Source organism: Phascolarctos cinereus, unplaced genomic scaffold (assembly GCF_003287225.1).
Source record: "Phascolarctos cinereus isolate Bilbo 61053 unplaced genomic scaffold, phaCin_HiC Scaffold_9;HRSCAF=440, whole genome shotgun sequence".
Lineage (NCBI taxonomy): Eukaryota > Metazoa > Chordata > Mammalia > Diprotodontia > Phascolarctidae > Phascolarctos > Phascolarctos cinereus.
Window position 1 is genome coordinate 114,869,591 of NW_027556402.1, and position 17,141 is coordinate 114,886,731.

The following is a 17,141-nucleotide window of genomic DNA, read 5'->3' on the forward strand; positions in this document are numbered from 1 at the left end:
AAAGCAACTAGAGTTGCTTCTTGCAGGGTATGGCAATGATGATTCAATCTGTTGTTGGGCAGAGTCAAACAGATCACTTGGCTACTGTGCCAGCTGCTCACTGGGCTTGCTTGCTTCTGGGATAAAATAGACACATTGCTTGGCTGTTTGAATGGTGCCCTCTGGGCCAGACATGTACCTCAGCCTCCGGGCTACCGCTGCTGGACTGGGCTGAGCTGGGTCAGGCAGGCTACTCTGCTTCTGAGATGCTACTTCCAGACTGGGCAAGGAATGTGGCTAGGCCACAGGGCTCTTTCCAAGACACAGTGTCTCTGCTGAATAGGTTGATCCACCCAAACCTGAGCTTGCTCTTTGATAGGCAGATGCAGGTTTTTACCACCATCAGCTTTTGACTTGGCTGAGTGGTACTGAACTGTCTTTAGTGGCCCTTTCAGATGGAGTGCTAGTTTGTTTTTATAGCTAGAGAAATGCTCTTTAGTCTAGAATTGGTAGACACAACTCTTTTATCCCCTTAGGACCTCAGCTTTGAGATTGTTGCCTCCAAGTCTATAGTGTTATTGTTGTTTTTCCATTGCATAACCCCATTTGAGATTTTCTTGGCAAAGACACTGGAATGATTTGTCATTTCTTTCTCTAGCTCACTTTAAAGAAGTGGAAACTGAGGCAAACAGGGTTAAGTGACTTGCCCATGTCTCATAGCTATGTCTGAGTCCAGATTTGAACTGGGGAAGATTCATCTTTCTGACTCCGGGCCTGGCACTCAGTCTATTGTACCACCCAGCTGCCGGGAGTAGATGTCTAACCTCTCCTTGTTCAGTAATCCTTCCTGGTTTTTGATTCCCTCAGGTAGAGAGCCTTCCTTGGCTTATGATGATTAGTTGTGATTCAGCCAGTTATACTTCCTAGACTCCTTTTGAGGTATCATGAAGATGCACGTAATCTTTTTTTGATTAATTTATTTTGAATTATCAACAATCACTTCCATAGGCTTCTGAGTTTTAAATTTTTCTCCTCCTCCCTCCCCAAGACAGCACGTAATCTGATATAGGCTAAACATATACATTCCTATTAAACATATTTTCACTTTAGTGATGGTGTAAGTAAGAATTAGAACCCAAAGGAGGAACCACCAGAAAGAGGAAACAAAATACAACAGAAGAAAAAAATAGCAAATGGTGTGCTTTGATCTGCATTCAAACTCCATATTTGGATGTGGATAACATTTTCCATCATGAGGCCTTTGGAGTTGTCTTAGATCCTTGTATTGCTGAGAAGGGTAAAGTCTATCAATATTAGTCATCGCACAACATGGCTGTTACTGCGTACAATGTTCTCCTGGTTCTGCTCATTTCACTCAGCATCAGAGCATACACATCTTTCCAGGTTTTTCTGAAGTCAGCCTGTTCATCATTTCTTATAGCAAAATAGTATTCCATTACATTCATATACCACAGTTTGATCAACATTCCCCAATTGATAAGCAAGATGCATGTAATATATAACTCCATTGTCGCTTTCATATGCAGTTGAACTATTGAAGCCACATATACTTTCTAAGACATGAGACACTTTTTTTTTGTATCTGTAGCCTTTCTCCTTATTTTTTTTAATATTCCTCCCTGACTGCTCCCACTACCCTTTAGACCTTGCTGAAATCTCACTGAGGCACACCATTACACCAAGAAGTTGAAATGGTGGCTGTAGTAGATCCAAAGGTGCTATTGCTCTGTGTCTATATGTGTTAAGAAGACTAAATAAGGGCCTTCTAAAATACAGTGAGTGTTTTGCTGTGAGTCATCTTAAAGGCAACAAAACTACTGCTTCTAGCTCTTACTTATGAGGCTAAACAGTAGTAATGTCATTAATTCACCTTGTTTATTTCAACCAGTGAAATTTACTGTTTGTCCATAGCAAGTATGAGTGGACAGGGTGGGATGGAGGGAGAGAAGATATTAAAAGATATTAAAAGAAACTATCTTTGCTAACAAAAAGGTTGATCATATATTAGGGAAGCCAAATAACATACATATGAACCAATTAGGGAACAGTGCAGTAGAGAATCCTATGACATGATAAGTTGGATATAATTATTGGTAGACAAAGTACTCGAGGGATTCAGCCTCTCTAACAAAAATCTTACTGAGAATATGTTCTTAGGTCTCAGATATTTCAGGGGTTAATGCATAGAGAAGAGTTAAGATTATTCTGCTTGATTCAAGGGGAAATAACTAGGGAATTATGGGTTGAAGTTACAAGGAGGTCAATTTCAATTCAACATAAGGAAGACCTTCCAAAAAAACTATGGCTGCCCATATATGAAATAGGTTATTCAAGAGAGTAGTGAATCCATCTTTGTCAGAGGTATTTAAGTAAAGACTAATAACTCTTTGTCATAAAGATGTTGAAAAGGGTATTCATGCTTCACATAGGGACTAGACCATATAACTTCTAGAATCTTTTCTACCTCTGAGATTCTATTTTTCGAAGTTTCCAACTGGATGGTTTAAACAAGAGTTGTTATGAGTGATGAACATTTGACCATGACATGTAGCACAAAATTTGGATACTTTTCCCTTAGATTCTTTGCCTAAGTTGGTCAATTTATAAAGCATGTGTTTATATTTCTATTTGCACTTTAATTGGGCATATGTACTGTGTTTCCAGAGAGTAGAGATTGACTCCACTTTGAGGATGTGAAGGGAGTCTTCATATTGGTCTTCCTGATAGAACTTGACTCCTTCCTTCTGGGGAAGAACCACTCTTCCCACCCCTACATGATGTAACATCAGAACTGATGTGGCTCATTTTGAATGAAGGTGCCATGATAGCCTAAAGAGGAGAGCTACACACAGGAAGAGTCCACACAGATGGCAACAAAGGCAGGCATGTTACTCACAAAGTCAAAAGACAGCATTTTCAGCAAAAGGAGAGAGAAGTTAGCTGTGAGTAGGAAGCCAAGATAGTTGGGAGGTAACATTCTTGTTGAGTGAAAGGAAATCATCAAAACAATCATGAATGCATACTTAAGAGTGTTGTGGTAGCAAGAAATCTAGTCTGGAAGTCAGAAGGCTTGAGTTTTAGTCTGGACTCTGACAGTCACTAGGAACCTGGTGTGTTATTTAACCCGGTAAAATGAGAGTACTAATACTTGTACTGCCTACCTCATGGAGGTTTTGTAAGGGAAATGCTTTATAAATCTTGAGCTGTTGCTGTTTTTTGAGGTCATTTCATTTGAAAAATTGAAAAACAGTGTTTGTTTTCAATTAGCAAGAATTTAGTTGCTCTTCCTCCCACCCACAACCACCGGAAGAACAAAACCCTTGTAACAAATGTGTATAGTTAAGCAAAACAAATTTCCATGTTGGCTACAGCCAAAAGTTTCATTCTTTATCTTGAATCCATAACCTTTCTGTTAGGAGGGGGTAGTATTTTTCATTATTGGTCCTGTGGAATCATGGGGATGGCCAAATAAATTATGGTAGTAATTGAATACTATTATGACATAAGATATAATAAAAGGAATAGTTTTAGAGAAACTCAGGGAAACTCATATGAACTGATGCAGAGTGAAGTGAGCAGAATCATTTACACAATAAGGAACAATCTTGTAAAGACAAATCACTTGGAAAGATTTGAGTATGTTGAATGATGCAATGACTATTTGTTTCAATATTTTCAAAATATTATAGTTTTCTTGAACCAAACATTAAAGGAACTCTGTAATGACCTTAGCAAGGTTGCTGTTCCGTTGGAACAAAGCTTGGAACAGAGAAAGTAGTTTTCTGAGTTTAGAGGAAGAATGGATTTGGGTGGGAATATGCTCCCCATAGGATTCTATACTACCTGCTTAACTTTCTGTCTCTTGATAAAAACATATGACCTGAAGTAGTATTTATGATAAAAAAAAAAAGGAGGGGGAAGGATTTCATTGGTTCTTGGATATGCCACCGCATTTTTTTTTTGTTGGATGAAAGACTACTGCTGCATAACTTATTATAGAGTCACAGAATTTCAGATCTAGAAGGGACCTTAGGGACTGTGCAGTCCACCATAACCTGAACAAGAATGCCCCTCTATAACATACCTAACAAATAGTCATCTAGTGTTTACTTAAAACTCTCCAGAACTAACCCATTCTACTCTGGGGTAGCTTTAATTATGGGGAAGTTTTTCCTGATATGATGCCTAAGTTTGCCACTTTGTAACTTCCACTCAAGGCTCCTTCTTCTGCTCTTTGGGGTTATACAGAACAAATAGTATATTCTTCCTTTTTTTTTTTTACTAGTGAGATCTCTTCAAATATTGGACTATTGCCAAGACCTGCTTAAATCTTCCCTAGGCAAACCATCGTCACTAGTCTGTCTTTTGTGAGAACTGGAGAAAGATATAAGAGGGAGGATTTGCTGGTCATGGAAAGGCAGGGTAGTGAAGTGGATATAGCAGTGGTTTTGCAATCATAGAAATCTAGGCTTAAATTTCAGCCCCATACCTGTGTCACCTGCCATGAGCTGCTTCAACTCTTTGGGGTTCAGTTTACTCATCTATAAAAGGAAGGGTTTGGACAAGATGGCATTGATGATCCCTTTTAACTCCAAGACCTAAAATTCTTTGATTTTAAGTTTGTATTTTCTTAACTTTGATTAAAAAAAGTCTAGTTGAATATGAGTGCCTTAAGAGAAGGATTTTTTTTCTCTTTTGTTTCTGTTGTACCTAGAGCGATGCCTTGAATATGATAGCTGCTCAGTGTGTATTAGGGGACTGGGAAGGTTTTATATCTTCAGCTCACTGCTTATGTATTCTTCTCATGGAGTCAAAAATACATACATACATACATACATATACATATACATATACATATACATATACATATACATATACATATACATATACATATACATATACATATACATATACATATACATATACATATACATATACATATACATATACATATACATATACATGAGTTGAGAATAAAAGTCCTTTAGTGGCATCTGTTCCTGGACATAGTACTCTAGTGAGACTAAAATCCCTTGTGTGGCTGGCACAGGGAAAATGGGAGCAAGGTGATGGAGGAATTAAAAGCAGCTGGCTGGAGCAAGAGGAGTGGGATCTGAATCATTCTCATTCTCTCCCCTCTTCCCATGCCAGCCGGGAACAAGGAGACTTAAAGCCTGTGGTGAAAGAAGAATCTAGCAAAAGGGGGAAACCAGGAGAAAAAAGAAGAGAAAGTTTACATTTCAATCTGCATTCAGCCTGTAGTTCTTTCCCTGGATATAGATAGCATTTTCCATCATGAGTCTTTTGGAATTGTCTTAGATCATTTTATTGCTGAGAAGAGCTAAGTCTATTAAAGTTGATCATAGCATAGGTGAGTGGTGCAGTGGATGGAATGCAGGACCTGGAGTCAGGGAGACTCATCTTCTTGAGTTTAAATCTGGCCTCAGACACTTAATAGCTGTAAAAAACAAACAAAAAAGCAAACAAAAACCCCTTAACCCTGCCTTGACAAGGACAGACTGTATTCCATTAAGAGAAAAGTCTTCTGACAGTGCAGCTGCTGTTTCAAAGTGAAAAGGAAAGAAAAGAAAAAAGAAATCGGTATCCATGGAAAGACAGGAAAATGATATGGGGGAAAAAACCCACCATTTTTCTTAATTTTCTTCTGAAAATGAGGGAGAAGATATGAGAAAGAAGTACATATATATACATGCCATTGTGTATAATACAAATTCTGTCATTAGAGGATGTTAGCCATTTGGGTTACCTGGTCAGAAATTAATAATCAGCCTTCCTGTTTTGGGACTTGTTTGGATCCTGAAAGGGAAAAATTTCTAGGTATGACAGAAACAAAGGGGGAAAAATTCCTTCCCTTAAGGAGCTTATACTGAACTTTTTTTTTTCTATTAAGAGAAAGTTAAGAAAGTTCAAACTTAAAAGCAAAGAATCCTAGGTTTTGGAGCTAAGAGGGATCAAAAATATTATCAAGTCCTATAGATTTGCTCTTCCTATAGTGATTGCCACTTTCTCTAGTGGGGTACCCAATTCAGAGCAGTCTGTTTTCTTGTCAGCTGCCAGTCTCTAGGGAGAAGGAATAAGATCTTGATTTCTCCTATTTGGTAGTTAAGACTCCAAGAAGTCAATGGTGTCTTGTCACCACATAGGATCCACTGTATCCGTGTCCGATTTTTAGCGATATGAAAACCACTCCAATCTAGCACAAAGCTTCCCTGTTTTTTTTTTTCAAAGGGATGACTGAGTAAGAAGTAAAGCATGGGATTTCATGGTTAATTAGCTAAAACTGAAGGAGAAGCTGTGAAGTTATCCACCAACACAGAGCCTGTGTGGAGTCACACATCAGAACTGTTTCTCCCCAGGCAGCCAAGACTTGCATGAGCTGCAAATGTGGTTAGTGGAAATGAGATCTCAATTCAGCTCGGCAGCATGTGACTTCCTATTTCTGTAAGGTACTTCCAAGGGACTTCCTCTGCAAAGTCGGCTCGAGCCTCTGGAGGTTTTAATCCAGAGCCATAGTGAAGTCTGCCTTCATCCTGGGGCAGAGTTTTCCCGGAGAACGTGGTGTGAGTTTTGTTCTTCTTTTCTTTTCTTTGCTCTCTTCTCCATGTGCCGGGCCCAGCATGCAAGGATCTGGGGGCGCCTGCCCGGGACTGCAAGCTGAACACCCTGGTTCAGATCTCAGTAATCCACCCAGAAGAGCAGAGTGTGACAAGGTATTCCAGCACCGAGACTGTTGAGGTGAGTGTGCTGCCTGTTCCTGTGGTCAGTTAGTGGTGACCATGTGCTTTGTCCTTAGGGTTTCAGACATCAGCTGAGATGAATTAAGCCCCAGGCTTTAACATTTAGCTACACGACCAAGCTTACCATTAAGCCTGGCGTACCTGAGGATATTAGGTGCTTATTGGCAACTGAACAAGGTAAACAACTGGAAATGAAACTTGCCTTTTCATGAAAAGTCTGTCTTTCTGACAGGAGACATGAAACAAAGTTGCCACTTCAGACTCTGGTATATTTTCACTAACAGAGACAGAGAGTTTTCCAGTAAAGTACCAGAACATGGATTATGGCTTAAAATAGTGGGAATGCTTGGGTATTTTTTCAATCATTTATTTTACAAACATTTCTGATCTCTCCCTTTCATTAATCCTTCCCCTTCTCCTCCTCCCCTCTACTTTGGACAAAGTTGAAAGTTTTGTGTCCTATGCCTACTTACCTGTCTAATGTTTCCTTTTCATTCTCATTCTTTGTGGAAATGATGTTCTTTATTGTTTAGAGAGCAAACGGAAGAGGTTGGAGGGTAGGAGAATGGTATAAATGAGTTTCAAATACTGAGATATACTTTGGCATTAATAAACTATGATCTGAGTTCACTAGGGAGGAAAGGTGTTCTTACTTGTTAGGTATTCCACTGTAATTTTGAAACAGAGCACTTTATATTTACCGTAGCTTTTATATGAAGTAACCAAACTGTTGGAAGTAATTATTGCTTTAGCTCACATTAAAGCAGGAAATATTTCTCTTTGATTGTATTTACTATCAATGCCAGTTAGTTTGCAATGTTAATGAAGGCAAGACTGTTAATTAATCAGTCTGTCTAATGGAGGGGAAAGTATCCTCCTCACTTCCGCAAATCTGCTTTTTTAAAATTTGGCTCCAGACTACTTTGTTGTAATTTGAACCAGAAGTCATCCTTTGGCTGCTGGCCTCTGAGCAGGATGGTTCAAGACAGACTGCCTGTCTTACTGTGGTTCAGGAACAAGTGATTCAGACAGAGTTAGACCCATTTTCTCTAATAGCCATGACCCATATTCTACACACGGGCCCGAAGTCTGCCCTGTGGAAACTTTGGGTTCTGGTGGCTGAGGGAATTCTGATTTAACTCTGTTATTGAGGGTATTTACTACAAAGACTTAGTCATCCAAAGAAAATTTTACAAAAATAGCAAAATAGGTTGTTTTAGATGGAAAAATATGTTTCAAGTCACTTCCTGTGCCTCTTTAGAGTTCTGTCTTTAATAACCTTACCAGGAAAACTAGAATTAAATGTTGTGAAGTATTTCAACACTTTAATTTTTAGGCAGAGCACTTTGGCTAGCTGAAATTGCTATATATATATAGCTAGAAAACCCCCGGTTTGCAGAATGCCATCAAGCTGTACTATGGTATTCATTCAAAGTAATAATGATAACAACAATAATAACAATTTGATGTTGCCTGTCAACATCTTAAAAATGAGTTGTGGGGTATTAAAATATCTTATGTATACACTGGGCACTAGTATTTTAATGGGAGAAAATCCATCATATTTTCCATTATACTTAGGGTTTCTCCTATTAGTTTCCAAGTCAGGCTGGTCAAAAAGCAGAGCTGAATGTGCAAAAACAAATGAACTCTCTTTCTCAGAGCATGATGGTCACAAATGAGTCACTGATAAAATAAAACAAACGACCAATCTTGTACTACAAGCCATAGAGAGGTTTGCTGGGGGAGCAGTGTTCATTTTTTTTTTCTTTTGCTTTAATCAGCCAACATCTTAAGTTGTTTGCGCAAGTCGTGTCCACTCCACTTAAATGCGCTCTGAACAGAATGACAGCCAGCCCTCAGGAAGGACTCCACCAGACAGAGCAAATAAATTGTTTATCATGGCACAGCATGAGCAGGTCTGATAAATGATGACAGGGCCTAGTGAAGGCATTTATTACTATCAAGTAGCTTCCTCTGCATCCCAGAAACACCTCTTCTCTCTGGTGTGATTAACTTCTTGTGCACTGAATATTAGGCCACTGTGCATGAGTGTCATTTGGCCAATTAGGTTTCTTTTTCTTGTATGGCAAGTATTTCCTGGGGGGAAGGGGAGAGGGCAAGGAGGCCCTAAACATTCTTGGTGCCCTCTCACCTATTACTGCATGCTAAGCTGCAGGCAGCTGTTACCTAACTGAATCCAGGCCTTCTGCTTGTGTTACTCAGGGCACAAGAAACCCACTGTTTTTGACTGGTGTGACATTTCCACCTGAATACCCTATCTATGAGGAGACCAATATCAAATTGACAGTCTATGATGTCAAGGATAAGTTTCATGATACGGTGAGTACTCGGCTTTCAATTTTATTTCAGAAATGAGAGAGTGGAGCTTTCCCAAACCCTTGGCCCTTCTTTCTTAATGGGCTGTACCTATCTATAGGACTTTGATAATATGTTGTTTTGTGATGTTTATTTCACCTTGTACCAAGAAGATGAAGGTCTTTGATTAGGAGAAAAGGAACATGGGAATCTTTTTCTGGATTTTACTTTGTGACTCTTGAGTGGATTACATAGGAAATCTCCATAGACTGAGGGGGTTAATGTTTTGTGCTTCTCTTTAATTGGTGGGCAGAGAACATATGGAACAGATTGAGTTCAAGCAATCCTTTCCAAAATATGTTACTAATCAGATAATGCTGCTCACGTTGAAAACAAGAGGAATAGTGGAGTCTTTGACTAGGAGGACCATGAATGTCCCTCATATTTCATTGAACTCATTTCCATACTGAAAACCTAAGTTCCCTCAAAAGGGGCACTTTTATTAACTTCCAAGTGGGAGAGAGAGGAGGAAAATAGAAGCTGCCAACCTTCATCTGGTGATTTACATCAAGGCCTTTTTACAGGGCCAACCTCAGCCATGATCAAAGTAAGTAATTCCCCATTATGCAATTCTAGAGGCTAAAAAACTCCATTTATGCTTACTTACTAGCTATGTGAGCTTGGGAAAGTCATTTCTCTGAGTTTCATTGCTGGTAAAATGGGCTTAGTGAGGTTTTCACTACCTGTTTTACGAATTTGTGATAAATATAACAATAGCTCGTTATTCAGCACTTTTAAGTTTTACAAAACACTTTACACTAGCTCATTAGATCATTCCAAATAACACTTTGAACTAAGTGCCATGATTATCTTCTTTTTACAGTTGAGGAAATTGAGGGTCAAGCAGGTTAAGTAATTTATTCAGGGGTACATGGCTAGTGTGTGTCTGAGGTGGGATCTGAAACTAGGCCTTTGTGATTCCATGTATAACACTCCATACATAAAGCCAGGATGCCTTTCTGGGCCTGAGTTTCCTTCTCTGTAAAATGCCAGAGCCTCTTCTAACTCTGATTCTTTGATTTCATGATAATAGGATCCGGTAAAACTCTATATGCGAATAGAAAAATGTCTGGGATTTCTAAGGGGTAGAGAGCGCCTTGGCAAGTGGGGGAGGGGAGACTACTTTCACCCAAAAGATCCCTTGGCAAATGAGTCTGAGAGAGTTGTCTCAAACACATGTGACTTGTCCAAAGCCATTTGGCTGGTAAGTGTCAGAGACAGGATTTGAACCCAGATGGTCCTGGCTCCAAGCCCAGAACTCTGACCATTTCACTCTTTTATAAATATCTATAAATTTTATTTATTATTATCGCTATTATTATTGGGCCACTTTTTATATCTACCAGTCAACCAGGGCCTCAAATGTTGGACATTAGTTATTTTTCTGGGTTGGACTGCAAACAAAGGAAGAGATACTATTTTCAGAAAACTGCTTTAATAGAATGCAAAGAAGAAGACAGCTTTCTCCTTTAGTCTCATAGCATTGCCATGGACAAGCTTATCTATTTAACTAGTTGGCTTCTCAGAAGCCACACATAGCTGAGTCCAAAGAGATCATAGTATAGGATAGGTACAGTGCTCTGCTAGTTGTCAGCCTTTTCTAAATATTTGTTGAATTGAAATAGACAGGTATAGTTCAGTCATACCAGGGAAGTGGTCTATGTGCCTGAGAAGATAGCATGATCTTCTTTCAGGGCAGAGGCCTGCCTTTCAGATGAGGCACGGTCTGGGCCCCCACGGAACAAGGCAGAGCCTAACCAAGATGCAGAGTGGGGATGTGCTCCTTTCCATCTTCCTATTTATACCTCTGACTCATACCTTCTATCTTTCTCTCCTATCAGTTTTGTAAGATAGAGAAGAAAAATGAAGTGTGATAGAGAAGAAAAATCACTGAACTGGGAGGTCAGGCCACATATGTTCTAGTACTAGTTCAGACATTCACTAGCTAGCTGACACTAAGCAAATGACTTCACCAGGTATCATAGGCACTAGAAAGAACTTTAGAAATCATAGAGGAAAATTGCCTCATTTTACAGATGCAGGGCCTTTGACTCAGGGAGGTTAAGAGATCTGTCCAAGGTCACATCCAGTTAGCAAGTGGAAGAGTCAGGTTTCAAACTGAGGCTTTGGAATTCGAAATTCAGCATGCTTTCCAATACCTCAGTTTCTTCATTTGTAAAAAAAAGTTTGGTTTGGGCTATGTGATGCCTGAGATCTCTTCTGGCTCTGCACTATATTCTCTGCTCCTATATTAATTCTGGAAGGATTGGGGCAAAGAGATACTTTAAAAAAAGATATTCTTAACAATAAAGAAGTTATCTTAGCTCTGAGGTTCATTGAAAGAACATGGATTTTCACATCAAGGGAATAAATACCCAGTGTGATGGCAATAAGAATAGTCAGAATAAAGATATATGTGGTCCTTGTAACTAAAGGCAAATAAGGCAAATCATGGGGAAACAAATAAATCCAAAGCTATTTTTTCCAAAGACCTTTTTAAAAAAATATTATGGCTCTGCAATTTTGCTTTTATTTTCTATTACATTACATTTTCTATCTTTAACTAGACTGAAAGAATTTGGGGGGGGTGAGTGATGATGAAATGGATTTAAGCTTGACAAGTAAAAAGAATTTGTGAGTTTGTGCACTTTTTCCTTCTTCTCCCCTCCCCTCCTCTACACAGTTAATCTCCCTCTCTCTCTCTTTCTCTCTCTCTCTCTCTCTCTCTTCTCTCTCTCTCTCTCTCTCTCTCTCTCTCTCTCTTTCTCTCTCTTTCCCTGTCTCTCTGTATGTCTCTGTTTCTCTTTGTCTTTCTCTCTTCGTCTCTCTATCTCTTCCCAACATAGAGAAGCGAGGTGCCGACTTGTCTGTGTATGTATTGGGGTGGGGCAGGAGATGGCAGGAGAAAGGGAAGGAACCCTTGTTCAGGTTGAAGCAGAGAGTTGTAGGGATGGAGAATGAATGAGTGAAAAAACAGTTAAGTGCTTACACTGTGCTACTCATTGGGGTTACAAATAGAAAAGTAAGATGGTTCCTAGTCTCAAAGAAATCATGTTTTAAAGGGAGGAGATAACATATATAAAAATTTCAGATTTAAGTTCAGAGGTTTCTCATGTTGAACTGTTTGATAGTGCCAAGGACTTATGCTTGCTACTCTGGGTTTTCAAGAGCTGTGGCTGCTGAGGAGGCCATGGTACCTGCAGAGGTAGTTACCAGGGAGCATCTCCATAATGATTGCGTCCCTAGATGATGGCTTCACAGGTAGTCCCAAAATAGAGTTGGGGAGCACAAGGTTGGAGATGAGGCTAGAGGTGGCACTGCTGTTCCTGGGGCATGTTTGTGGCACTTGGTTAGTATTTGGTACCAGTGGGGGTGAGCATGGTAGGCCTATTCTCCACAAGGATTCTGTACCTTGGTGATTGCTATGGAGAGACCAGACTGGAAGCAGGGCTGATGATCTGGGGAGTGATGGAGAGAATACGTCTGATGTGATAGTGGTGGTGGTAGTGATGGTTTGGCTTGCCTGGCACTTGCCACCTCCTGTTTCTTTCTCACGGTGTATTACTGCTTCAGCTAGGCTAGTTGTCCTGCCCCTAGTGTGTTATTGGTTGGCAGGCGGGATGGAAGCTGGCAGCAGGGATGATGTCTCCTTTCTTCATAGGAATTGCTTGGTATAGATGCAAATGGCACAAGCTAGGGGCACAAAAGAAGGTCCAATCCATTGTACTTTTCAAGGTACTGTCACGTGCAAACCAGATCCTCCTCCTAATAAATCTGTAAGATACAACCAAAATTGACCATGGGGCCTACATCACCAGTATCACTTCTGTTACTTCCTAAATTGTTTTTGTTTCTAACATGAACTTCTATGAGTGATTTTCCTCCTCTCCTACATGTGTCCATGCTAATGCCTACACCAGGGAAAAACAATTAGCTAATTCATTAATTAGACTTTATGCAGACCTTTATTATGAAAACTAATAATTGGTTTGCTGTCAAGGCTTTCTTGCTTATCAGAGGGGTCACAACATTGAAAAATTGGTTTGCTGGGAAATAAAAGATTTGTAAGATTCAAACATACTTATAAAATGCAAATAATCAAAAGAAAGCATAAAAATATTTGTCATTTATTCTGAGACCCTAATTAAGCCAGAACCTTTTATTCAAAACATTGAGAAATTAATTTTAGCAAAGGAAGAGTTGTTAGAAAATAAGTTCACTTATATACTACTTGTACTCCTACCCTTTGAACATCAGCCTACTTGGGATCTTTAGACTGGTAGTTTTGACTTATACTTCTTTTTAGAGTAATGTGTTTATGAAGTATTATCTATAGATATTTGTATATAAATTCATTGTGTTGCTGTTGTTCAATTGTTTCTCGTTTCCGACTCTGTGACCCCATCTGAAGGTTTTCTTGGCCTGGATACTGGAGTGGTTTGCCATTTCCTTCTCTACCTTATTTTACAGATGAGGAGCTGAGGTGAACAGAGTTAAGTGACTTGGTCAGAGTAACACAACTAGTAAGCGTCTGGGGCTAGATTTGAACTTAGGTCTTTCTGACTCCAGGCCTGGTGCGCCATCTGCTGCCTTACCTAGCTGCCCAATCATTCATTGTAATAAAATATAAAGGAATCATGCCTGATTAATTCTGAACATCAGTGGAATACTTCAATGGGATGCTTCTTGTTCACTACAAGAGCTGCTGTCCTTTGCTTCAGCAAGGTAAAATAGCTTTGCTAGGGAGGGAGGTGGCTATCAGGTAGTTCCTGGAGCTCATGTATTCTTCTTGGACCATGGAAAAGACGCCATTTCCTTGCTCCATGGAGCAAATTGGAAGGGAGGAGAACAACCATTATTTCTATTTTTTTTTAAATATACTATAGATAACCAGTTGTTATTTGTAGGAAAAAAAAAGGTTAGGGATAGGGACTGGATCTGTGATGTCTTTGGTATAAGAAGTTTCCAGGTGAGGAAGTACCTTCCACCAATGCAGTTCACTACTTTCTCTGCAACTCAGCCTCAGGAGAATTGGATAGGGCTCTGAGAGGCTAAGCACTAAGGCCATATAGCCAGCATATATCAGAGTTGGGACTTGGACCCAGGATTTTCTGGCTTCAGGGTTAGTGCTTTCTATGTGTTTCTTTTTGCTACTTTTTACTTTGCAGAAATAAGTTAAATTTGAAGCTTCTCTTGGCCATAGATAAGAGAAAATTAACCTCCTTCCTTCTTGCTGAGGTGGGGGAATTCCACCTGTGACGTGGAACATTACATATATTCTTAGAATCCATTGTTGTGTAGGTTACTTTTATCGAAATGCTTTTCTGTTTTTTTTTTTTAATTATTTGTTATAAGGGAGAGATCACTTGGTAGGGGAGGGTGGGAGGGAAATATTGATAAATGAACATGTGCAAAAATATTATTTTTATTATTAAAGCTCGTGAGTGAACTATAACTTGTACAGCTATGGCATAAGCCTGCACAGCAATTTGGACTTGATTCTATGCTTCAATCAACAGCAGTAATTGGAAACTGAAATAACACTTCCTGTAAGCACTGCCTAAGTTTTCCAGCTTCTAGTTCACAGTGCTCAGTCCTAACCCAAGTACCCAGAGCTGAGAGCCTTAGCTCTAATGACCTCTTCCTTTGCCTCATTTTTTGAAGCCTTTCTTATGCCTTCTAAATAGCCTTTATCCAAAGGTCATAGGATCACAGGAACTGTGTCTGGTGGTACCAAGGCAAGAGAGCTGGATTTGGAGGTTAATCATCTGAGTTAAATCTTTGGTACTCAGTGTCCTGATTTCTAAAGTGAGAGGATTGGGCTTCATGGCCAATGAAATCCTCCTGGCTCTAGCTCCAAGATTGTGTGGTTTGTAGCCAAAAGGATTCCTAGAAGTTGTCTTGCCCAACAACTTAATTGTACAAATGAGGAAATTGAGGATAGACTGACTTTCCTGAGGCCATATATAGAACAAATGACCTGATTCCCAGTTTCTAGAAGCAGATAAATAGCAGCAGGGGACTTATATTGGTTCTTTATCACAAGAAGCATGCATAATGATGAGTGAATGTCTTCAGATATGGATGAGTTTTTATTTAAAGGCTGAACAAGACATATTGGAAGGGAAGGAAATTAGGAGGGCATAGAGTATCCTTCCTTGTTACCATTTTTTTGGCTCTTTACAGTTGAGAGCCCCTATATAATATAAAAATGTCACTGATACCAAGCATAGGTAAAACCACAGAATAGTTTACTGGTTGAAATTCCAGTTTCTTTTTTATGTTTTCCTAAGACCTCTTGCTTCCTCTATGGAGATGACAGAAAACATGGCATCAATTCATCCCGGATTTCTAAATATTTAAAGAGTTAGAGTAAGTTCTGTGTCCAGTGGGTATTTTGTCTAAATTAAGAGGTGATCAATTACCCATGTTACTTGCAGCATTCTTAGGACAAGTCCCCAGATTGTGCCCTTTAAAAAGTCATTGTGAGAGTAACTTAATGTAAATTTGTTCAATGTTTGTTTGTTTCCTTTTGGCACAGTGTTTATTGTCAGAATAAACCAACTCAATGACATTAACAGCCCTGTGAAATTTAGACAAAGGGACCCTCTCATGATCTCACTAAATCTGAGGCTGGTTCCATTTTGGTTTGCAACTTAGTTTTATATTCTACCAGAAAAGTAGCATAAAGGCATTTCAAATTGGAAGGCTTTCCAATGAGCTGCACATGATCCAGAAGCTTACAACCCGTTATTGGGCATATGGGTCAAACTTTAGGTTGTTAAAGATCCTAAACATGAGAGAAATGCCCCAGATTTGTAGGGAAATGATGGGAGGGACATGTGAGCACAATCCTTCTTGGGTTCCAAGACCTTTGTTTCACATTCAATTGTCTCTTTTTGTTTCTTCCTCCACAGCATTTCTTGTCTCTCTCCTTTCCTCTCTGTTCCCATTTTCATAACCCCTAGTACAAGTCCTCATTAGCACTGGCCTATGTTCTACTGCAGTAGCCTCCTAAGCAGTCTTCTTGCTTCTGCTCTGTCCTCCCTCCAATGCAACGTTCATACCATTCCCAGAATATTCTTTCTTTTGTTTAGAGCTGATCTTGCCCTAATTCTGCTCAAAAATCTTTAGCAGCTCCAAGTACTGAGTTAAGTTCAAATTGCTTCCTCCTGTGTCTGAACTCCTCAAGAACCTGGTGTAACCACAAATGGCCAGTCTTATCCTAGATTGTTGTTGTTGGTTTTTTTTTTCCTTCTCTCCAGGAATTCTTTGCTTCAGTCATTCTGGATAAGACACATCCTCTGGCCCTAGATGAATAGTGCATTTGAGTCTTCTTGGCTTAGTTAATGCTTTTCTCTCTGCCTGGAAATTCCTTACTCCCTCTTTGCCTATTGTGATCCCATCTATATTTAAAAGCCCAAATCAAGTGCTGCTGCCTCCAAGAAGCCTTGCCAGTTCTCCCTCTAGCAAGCAAATGACCTCCCTGGGGGGCTTCATTCAACCACACTTTGCTTTCTTCTTCTTTAATGTAGGTATTGCATATTACAGTTACCTGTGATTGTGTCCTTTAGACTATACAGTCCAAGACAAAGCCTTTTGTAAACTTTGCATTTCCTTTGGTACATAGCCCACAGTAGGCCCTTTATAAATATTTGTTGAGTTCTATAATTACCCCACTTCCTTTAATGGAACTTTGTATTCCTGTTCAACTCAAAAATTTTTTATTAAGCATCTATTATATGTAAACTAGGAACTGGGGAGCAGATAGAAAGAACAAAATGCTATGCCCCCAGCCCTGCCCTCAAAGAGATTACATTCTGCTGGGTGAATTCTCAAATAAGTACTTGTGAGGTCATTTAGAGGGGGGAAGAAAGCAGTAACAACTTGGGGGCGGGGCCAGCGCGTGAGTTGAGCCTTAAATGAAAAGGATTATGAGAGGCAGAAGTGAGGGATCGGATTCCAGACATGGGATAAGACATGTACAAATGCACAAAGCAGGAG

At 39.6% G+C, this 17,141-nt stretch overlaps 1 protein-coding gene across 1 annotated transcript in view; it reads left to right on the forward strand.

Moving 5' to 3' along the window:
- Positions 1-17,141, forward strand: part of INPP4B (inositol polyphosphate-4-phosphatase type II B) — a 917,092-nt gene that overhangs the window by 469,731 nt on the left and 430,220 nt on the right. The window contains 2 exon segments of the mRNA XM_078148459.1: positions 6,638-6,756; positions 8,985-9,101. Of these exon segments, the coding sequence (XP_078004585.1) occupies positions 6,638-6,756; positions 8,985-9,101 (236 nt within the window).